The 9,850-nt window shown below is 37.4% G+C and overlaps 1 protein-coding gene across 1 annotated transcript in view; it reads left to right on the top strand.

Moving 5' to 3' along the window:
• Window positions 1-306: 306 nt before the first annotated feature.
• The window catches only part of LOC104506572 (dynein heavy chain 8, axonemal-like), a gene marked incomplete at both ends in the record, with an annotated part of 45,805 nt that continues 36,261 nt past the window's right edge, over window positions 307-9,850 (top strand). The window contains 7 exon segments of the mRNA XM_010147558.1: window positions 307-408; window positions 2,541-2,690; window positions 3,499-3,696; window positions 4,253-4,329; window positions 4,812-4,911; window positions 7,096-7,215; window positions 9,587-9,722. Coding sequence (XP_010145860.1) covers window positions 307-408; window positions 2,541-2,690; window positions 3,499-3,696; window positions 4,253-4,329; window positions 4,812-4,911; window positions 7,096-7,215; window positions 9,587-9,722 — 883 coding nt within the window.

Raw genomic sequence — 9,850 nt, 5'->3', positions numbered from 1 at the left:
TAGTTAACTAACTTCTCTTTGTTACTGAGTTATGGTTGGTGTTCATGCCTTTGTATTGCTGGACTTAGACTACTTACAAATACTTCTTTGGACTTAAATACAGTTCTGGGAGTGTTTTAAGACTCTTTATATTGTGTTTTTCGTGTATCCTACATATAATACTTGGTCACTATTATTCCCACATATGAAGTTTATCCAAACTCTGATAATACTAATACATGCATGTGGGAATTTTGTCAGATTTTGTGAAACAGGAAAATTTCCTTTTAAGCTTGCGACCTGCTTGTTTTAATTTGTCTGTGCTAGGTTACAAATCAAATGGTCAGAACATGTAGAGCATATATTACAGATGGTGGCTTGTCTTGTGTCCGGGAGCAGGAGACATCAACTGTTATTGGAAAAATTAAGGTTTGTGTTCGGTATTTTATTAGGTACCTATCAAATCTATTAATTACATATTTATATACACAGTGAAGTACATATCAGTGTGTACCAAGTACTTCACATCGCTTTACTGTTTTATTTCATGATGCTGGGAGTGTTTTCCCATTTCTTAGCCCACCTTCATTTGGTGAAATTAGAATGTCCTCATCTCTGTCAGGGTGGTCTGTCACTAACCTTGGAAACAGCATTTTCACCATATGTGCAACCAAGGAATTTTGTCATCCTGCATAATCCATGTTCTTCCATCTTGAGGTCATCTGATGTATGAACCTCATGAGGTTCAACAGGGCCATGTGCAAGGTCCTGCACATGGGTCAGGGCAACCTGCGGTACTGATACAAGCTGAGGGTTGAAGGGATTTGGAGCCCTGTGGAGAAAGGGCTTGGGGTACTGGTGGATGAAAAGCTGAACATGAGCCGGCAGTGTGCGCTGGCAGCCCAGAAAGCCAACTGTATCCTGGGCTGTATCCAGAGGTGTGGCCAGCAGGTCGAGGGAAGTGATTCTCCCCCTCTACTCTGCTCTGGTGAGACCCCACCTGGAGTATTGATTCCAGCTCTGGAGCCCTCAGTGCAAGAAAGACATAGACTTGCTGGAGTAGGTCCAGAGGAGGACCACAAAAATTATCAGCAGGCTGGAGCACCTCTCATATGGGGACAGGCTGAGACAAGGGGTAATGGTTTTAAGCTAAAAGAGGGGAGATTTAGACTAGATATTAGGAAGAAGTGTTTTACAATGAGGGTGGTGAGGCACTCGTACAGGTAGTGGTAGAAGCCCCATCCTCGAGGGCAGGCGAGATGGGCCTCTTGGCAACCTGATCTAGTTGAAGGTGTCCCTGCTTACTGCAGGGGGGTTGGACTAGATGACCCTTAAAGGTCCCTTCCAACCCAAACCAGTCTGTGATCTGATATGGTACCATCTTTCTCTACTAGGGGGACCCTGGTATTTGAATAGACCCCCAACTTTGTTACAGTAGCTCCTTCCAGTACCAGATTTCCTTGCCAGATGATGAAAGTTTAATGCTAAGACAGTCTTGCTTTTCTTCAGCTGATGGTGACATATTAAGAGCAAATAAAGCACATGCAATATGCCATGGCAAAAAGTGTGCTCCTATGGGGTTACTCATTAGTAACAAATGTATGGAACGTATCTATCCTGACCTGACAGGACGATATGATTCATCTGTTTCATTGAGGTCATCTTGCGCCTGTTCCACAGCTGATAAACCCTCATTATTCTATGAGAGAAATATAAGCCCAGTTTCTAATCATGGTGATCAGTCTTCATTCTAGTATCTGTATATTCTTGAAGATCTGAACATTTGTTTCAATGAGGACCTCTTTTCATTTCCTGTAATTCATAACAAGTTGTTATATATACGCCTATATATTCAGTCTGGTGACTGCCAGTATATTGTGACAAAATTTTTTTCTGTTTTCCCAACAACTGACAGAAGATTTTGTATCCCAATGATTACAGACTTTACATTTCTCACCAGTTATTAGTTTTACATCTCATAAGGTCTCAGTAAGACCTTATTAAGTAAATAATTTCTTATTAAGTAAACAATCAACTGAGAAAGAAGAATTATTTTTCAATCTTACTTCAACTCAGACTTGTCAACACACATTAATTTGTATAACCAATTTCCTTTAAGTACCCTGGGGGTTTCAAACAGACTACCCTGTTATGCCAAATTCCATCCTTATCCAGAGGACAGTCTGACCATTTTTAATGAAGGTAATGGCTTTTCTTAATGCTCAAATATCTCCTTTAGAGCAGAAGTTATCACCTGCTCTTCACTGACTTCTAAACCACTGTTTGCTTTAAGAAGAACTACAACATTCGTCATGGGTTTTTTTGTGACTCATTTCCCGGTGTTAAGTCTTTCACTGTACTATTGTATGTTCTGATGTTGCAAATATTTGCTACACATACTGAACGAAAATCACTGTGAGCAAGTTATTATTGTCTGTTGGATGAAACTAGAGTCAATGATAATTAACCATATTGGAATGACCATGAGTGTGAGTTCTCCAGTCTCTCACCCCTAAGCATAGCATAATGAGTGTGGTATTTATTATTCCTTCACTTGTTAGGATTGCATGCTTCTATTGAGAGAATATCAGAAATGCTTTCATGAAACAAAGCAAGAAATTTTGGAAACTCTAGGAGAGAAGACATTTGAAGTATCGGAAATGTACATTTTTGGAAAATCTGAATCTTTTTGTAGGAGATAGAAAAAGTGAGTATACTGTGTCCCTTTATTATTGGTAGAGAAGAAGGGTTTCTCCAAAGAACAGTTTACAAGGTGGAAACTTATTAACCTGCACCGTCTTCTTAACCATCCTTTTAAGGAGTTTGCAACTCTATTGACAGAAATTATGCACTTCTGCAGAGTAAGTCATCCCAATACTTTAAGCAATTACCTCACAATGCCATTCTAAATTTGCCAATATATCTCTGTTAGTGTGGAGACAAATAATCTAATTAAACTAGACTTAGATCATTATTTTAGGAGGTTTAAAATTATGTGAAAATGAACACACTTTTTCTTTTTTGAATGACATCCTAAGGCATTTAAAACTCCTGTTACCATCCCACATGTTTCTTCAGATGATTCTGCTGCTGGGTGTAGTCTTAATATTTAGCTTGCTAATCTGACAGAGGGATTTTAAATTAGCATTTGTAGAGTTTACGTGGAAAAGATAATAAATGTTCCTTGGTGAAGAATAAGGCAGACAAGGGATAAGAGGATAGGACAGTCATCACAGGGTAGGAATTCTGCGAGTCTTTAATGTTTGCTCTTATCATGCAGTATATATATTAATCAGTATGGTTTTACTTTTCATTGGGTTTTTGGTGAGAACTGATGTTAAAAACTGAATTAACCATGCTCTGTTGAAGACACTTGAATTAGAAGCTCAGAAGCAACACATTTCTGAATGCAGTAGTTAGGAAAGTTGGTGCTGTTTATTTTATTTTACTCAGGTTTCAGTTTATAGAGAAAGTAACAAATAATTTGTTATTAGCATGAATATAATGTTTATATTTCAGATTACAGAGATGATAACTGTAGTACAAACTTTTTGTGCACTGAATCTATCTACCACTGAAGGGATAGATATTATAGCAGTAAAATTCAAAAGTATCTACCAAAGCATTCAAAAGACACAATATGACATCCTTGATCCATGAAAAACAGAATTTGATGTGGATTTTGCAAACTTCATGGCAAAAATTGAAGATTTAGAGGTAAGTAATATTGCTACCTGTTATGTACTTGAGGAACAATCTTATCACGACTTACTCCGTATCTCCCTGAATGTCAGTGAGACTTTAGACTGTAATTAGGCTACATAGTTCTTTTTCCAAAGAGCATAGAGTTTGGTTTTGTCTGGAGGGAGGCTTTTTCCATTCTTTTTCTTCTATACAAAGGAAGCTGTAAAATACATCATACAGTACATCAGTCACTCCGCAGCCAAAATGATAAAAATTATGAGACCTGAGAGAATGATCTACACAGAGGTGGTTTATTAGCCTGGAGACATGTAGTTAGATTTTGGGCAAAACAAAGTTACAGCTGTTTTCAATACATGATTTGATTCTTCGCTGAAGTTGTCTGGCATTTTAAGAGACTACTTGACAGACACTAACTATTTTTTGCTTATAGTAAGCATAGACCACTGAAGGCTGCTATTTTTTGCTTTAAGCAGCAACAGTTTCAAATGCTACTATGTTAAGAAATTATGAGATATCGGAATAGTATTATATGACCAGAAAAAACTATAGTAAATTATATATTCTTTAGATACAGATAGAGACATTTATGCGTACCTGTTTTGGGAGAATTTTGTCTTCACAACATGCACTTCAGTTACTTCAAAGGTATTGGAAATTATGTTTTAAAATATTTCAAAGTAACTTTAAATTGCTGATTACTAAACTTTATATAACACAGCTAACTTCAGAACAAAGGGCCCAATCAGGAAATTTTTGTTATGAGTATTCTGAACCATTTAGTCACCCTAAAAGATGCATTTTTGTTTTCTTATGGGAATCAATATATTATCCTGTTTCTTAATTTCATTACATTTTATTTCATATATACAAGAGGATACTGAAAGAAAAAAACTAAGAAATAACACCAACAGCACCTCCACCAAAAAACCCACCAGGGTAGAACTTTTCAGCTTGGTTAAATTTGCTCAAAGTAAAAAAAAATTCCCAGATCCAGAAGCATTTCCTAGATTAGTGCTTCTCTCATTTTATGTAATGTTCATGTACCCCAAAATAAAAATAAATTTAAAAAATAATTTTAAAATATTTTGTTTTAGAAATATAATTTGGGGTACTCATTTTAAATACAGGTTTCAAAATCTGAGAATGCCATGCCTTCAGGAAGAAACAGTACCTAGAGTTGGTTGTATTCTTCAACATTATGTAGCAGAACTTGAAGCTACGAAAAAGGTATTTCATTTCTTTGCAATTAATTTTAAACATCATGTTAAAATAAGAACAAAGATTTTAATATGAATAATTTTTATTTATTCTGCCTCTTTCACTAACTGTCAATGCTCAATTTCTCATACTTGTGTTTTCCTGTTACAGAAAACAGATCTGATTGTGTATGCTATATTATATTTGTCAATACGCATTGTCAATACATGTTCTTGCAGGCAAATTTGTCATCACGTTTTTACTTTTTAAACCAAAATCTTTTCTGTTATTCCTTCATCAATTAAAGAAAAAAATATGTTCTTTACTGTCTGTGTACATTACTTGCATATACCTTTTGTTTTCTTGATTATATGAGGTCACTACAGTTAATTTGCATTTATTCATGGGTATTATCTAATGCTGTGGCAGCATAAAATAGATACAAAATGCAGGTAAATTGCATTTATGTTGATTATAAATGATTTTCCTTGATTTGCGTAGTGTCCCATGTCTGTAGCATGAATGAGAATTAATTTCTAGGGACTGTTCACATCACTAGACTTGAAACTTTTAGAGAGGATTAAATCTAACCAGATTTTGTATGTCTGCAAGGAATCCATCTGTATCAGAAGTATACACATCCATAGTCTATTTCTACACAAGAAAGAAATGAGTACTCTAGAGTCAATTAATCGTATCTACTTTACATGTTAACCTGAAGATTTAAATAATTCCCTTGAAACGGCCATTTTTCTTTGGTGAGTATAAAGGAAATCTAGAAAAACAGACTGATGTGAATATTTATTAGAGATGTTTACATTTTGTCAGATGAAAGACACGATTACATGAGGACCCAAGTATTTGTAAACTCTGCACTTAGTAGAAAATGATTTCTCCAAACAATAACTTAAAACTGTAGCTTAGCTCATCTGCTTTGAACCACTCTTTACACTCTCCTTTCCTTGTCTACTCACTGTATATAACACTTCATGAACCTCTAATTACTGGCTTCAGCTGATGAACATATTTTCAGCTCTCTGCCTGCTTAAGAAATCACTGACCCCTCTCTTGGCTGCTTTTTCCCAGACAGAAGAAATAGGTACATTTTCTGAGGGGGTTTCATATAGATCATTTCCTCTCATAAGTTCACCATGAAGCTATTTGAATGTCTTGTGCTGGGTTTGTGCAGGAGACAGTGTGGGGATAAGAAGGCATGTCAATAAGTGAAGAGTGGTGTTTGCTTAAGCAGTACAGCCTTTGTGTTATCACAGCATGAGTTTGCATGCCTAAAGTTGGCTGGATACAAGTATTCCTCTTTTTTCTGTTGATGAATATGTTGCCACTATACTGACTGGTTCTAACTATTTATTAGATATTACTGGAATGCTTTTGATCTTTGCCAAGCAAGTTATTTCTAATAAGAAGTTGTTCTTACTGCAATACTGGTTCTAAAGTCAATAATTTGTCAATGAAAATTTGGTGGCGATAATTTTTGGCCAAATTTTTCTTGACTATAATGCAGCCATTCAGTGAGCAGGGGCCTTGATGAAAGAATAGGCTGTTTACCCCCAGGAATGTCTAAATGTTTACTGATGAGTAGTAGAAAAGACCTTATCATAGAATCATTGATTACCCTGAGGTGGAAGGGACCCACAAGAATGAAGTCCAATTCCTGAATTGTTAGTTATTATTTAGGTCTATATGTTCAAAGGACAATGTTTACATTTCTATTCAGGTAAAACCTCTCAGTTAACAGTACAGCTTAGGGCTTTCCTGAAGACAGTTCCCAAGCCAAAGAGGCAAAGCCCCATCAGGGGTTCTGGCAACACTTCCTTACACCTCTAACTTCCACAGCCAGTGGCTCCAAAGTTACACAGCTGCACCTGTCAGGCTTAGCCTTCAATTCTGGCTGCTCAGCTCCTCGGTATGCAATGCCTTTTGGTGTTCCCAGGGCTCTGTCTTAAGTAAGGACAGCTAAGAAACAGCATGAGATAATGAAGGCAGGAGGCATACTGACAGTTGTATCAATGTGTGCATCTCAGAAGCCTAGCAAGTGGGGAAGCAGTACATTTTTCTCTCAATGAACAGTGTGATTCCACACAAATTTCATCTGTTTGGGAAGAGAAAGAAATTGTGGTAACAGAGGAAAAACAGTTTAAAATTTCAACAGATTTTTTTTAACCCACGTATTTAATGATATTGTTCTTATGGTAGCTTTACCAAATTCAGAAAGATGACCCTCCACTTGCTCGAAACATGCCACCTGTTGCAGGAAAGATACTGTGGGCGAGACAGCTATTCAGAAGGATAAATGAACCAATAAACTATTTCCATGTAAGTTGATGTGAGGAAAATAAGATGATGTGATGTGTACTGTCTCACTTCAGTAGAGTGACAATAATGTTTCTGGCTATCATAATGTCACTTCTCATATGCTAGGCAACCTATTTATTTGTATGTGAATATCTAGTTTAAAAAATATGCTCTGCAGTAGCCACTGTTGTAGATCCTAGATGTAGTGTTAGAATAGAATAGACATTTTCAGTTGGAAGGGACCTTAAACTCTGATCATGCAGTCCAACTGCCTGACCAGTTCAGGGCTGGCCAAAATTAAATCATGTTGTTAACAGCATTGTCCAAATGCCTCTCAAGCATTGACATGCTTGGGGCATCAACCACCTCTCTAGGAAGCCTCCTCTAGTGTTTGATCACCCTCTAGGTGAAGAAATGCTTCCTAATGTCCAGTTTAGACCTTCCCTGGCATAGCTCTGAACTATTCCCACACATCCTATCACTGGATATGAGGGAGAAGAGCTCAGCCCCTCCCTCTCCTCTTGCCCTCCTGAGGAGGCTGTAGAGAGCAATGAGATTGCCCCTCAGCCTCCTTTTTCCTGGACTAGACAAGCCCAAAGTCCTTAGCCACTCATCGAACATGTATTTCATCCCTTTTACTGGCTTTGTTGCCCTCCTCTGGAGGCACTCAAGGATTTTCACATCCTTCTTACATCGTGGGGCCCAGCACTGCACACAGCACTCAAGGTGAGGCTGCGCCAACACTGAATACAGGGGGATAATCCCCTCTGGTTGTGCTGTGCGTAATGCACCCCAGGATGCGGTTTGCCATCTTGGCTGCCAGAGCACACTGATCCCTTTCTGCAGGGCGGCTCTCTACCCACTCATCTCCAAATCTCAGGTATTACTCCATCCTAGGTGCAGAATCTGGCATTTTGACTTGTTAATTTTTATCACAGCCCAATGCTCTAATCTATCTAGATCCCTCTGCAACCTCATGTCCTTCAAGAGAGTCAACAGCACCTCACAGTTTGGTATCATCAGCAAGTTTGCAAATAGTGCATTCAGCTCCTGCATCCAGATTGTTGATAAATACATTGAACAGAACTGGCCCTAGAATTGAAACCTTAGGACAACCATTGGTGACTGGTTGCCAGACAGATGTAGCCCCATTCACCACGACCTCTTGAGTTCTGGCCTTCAGCCAGTTAATCACCCAGTGAACCGTAAACCCACTCATCCCACAGTTGGGCAACTTGTCCAGAAGGATGCTGTGAGGGACAGTATCAAAAACCTTACTAAAATAAAAAAAACCCTATTTCTTTGACTTACCTCTGAACTTGCACCCCAAGCTGGAAATATGCACTGAATTGTTCATACGTCTGTCTTCATATTGCTCAAAGAAATATTTCACCATTCCAGATGATGGTGGTGGTGGTGTACTTTTTGTAATGGATCAGACCAGGGCTTGTACATAGGACTCATGTCCTGTATTTCAACTGAGTACCCACCTCATCTGTTCCTCTAGCCCCACAGGGCTCTCTATGGAGGATCATGATCTTTACCAAATGTCTGCTGGAAGTCATAAATGTGGGCTACCTGAAATTGTCTGGGGTATAAGTACTGGTACCACAGAAAACCAAGCTTATTGTAATGATCCAGACAATAGCTGCAGTACTGTAATTGAGAATCTATCCACCAGTTTCACTGCACATGGTTTCTGAACTAGTCTGGGAACAGGGAATTCCATTACTGAACTTCTCATTCTACATTTTCTGTACCACTTAACATACAGCTGAAGGTTGGTACCAGCCATATAAGCTTTAACATTTATGACCCTTATGAATTTCTTGGTATTGGATTACCTTTCTTCATTGGAATAGCCAGAAACTTGCTATACTAGGATCCACTATAGCAGTAATATTTCTTGAAATGTTTGAATGATTCTCCTACGAACTATCTAGGGTGTCCTGCCAAGTTAACTTCATGTAAGAGGGATTTTTTTTTTCCCTCAGATGGGAATAACAATCACCTAATTCTGCTCCAAAGAAAAGAGACATAAGTGTCATTACTGATTAAAAAAGGAGATTTTTGAAGATCGATTTTAATTACTGTTCCAATTTTGAGTAGAAGTTAGCATTCACTTCACTTTGAATTGCAAGTGTTTATCACAGTATAATAAAGTAATTGCTCTTACATGTGTTAAATATTTAGTATGTTTTACTTACAAGTCTTTACTGACTTTGCTACAAATTTGAATCATAAATACTTGATACAGTTTTTAAGAACTCTGTAAGTATAATTTGTAATATTAACTTACATAATATATAGTCAAGAGTTAAATTGAGAAACCCCCAAATAGTATGATTTTCTTTTAATTTCGTTTTCATTTGAATGTACTTTGTTTTAATAGAAAATATCAAATATCTTGGCAAGTCCAGAAGGTAAAGCAATTGTTCAGTTATACAACAGAATTGCCTATGTATTGGTGGAATATGAGGTATCGTATCATAATATGTGGATGAAGCTAATTTCACAATTAAAACATTGTAAGTAATTAAATATGTTATTGGCTTTTTTTGTACTGTTATTGAATGCTGAGTTAACACAAATCAAAACAGATAACTTTTTAAGTCCCCTTTACCCTTAAAATGTGCAAATTAATCATGAACCAATA

Source organism: Eurypyga helias, unplaced genomic scaffold (assembly GCF_000690775.1).
Source record: "Eurypyga helias isolate BGI_N326 unplaced genomic scaffold, ASM69077v1 scaffold3612, whole genome shotgun sequence".
In the NCBI taxonomy this organism is placed as follows: Eukaryota; Metazoa; Chordata; class Aves; order Eurypygiformes; family Eurypygidae; genus Eurypyga; species Eurypyga helias.
This window is presented reverse-complemented; position numbering and strand designations above follow the sequence as displayed.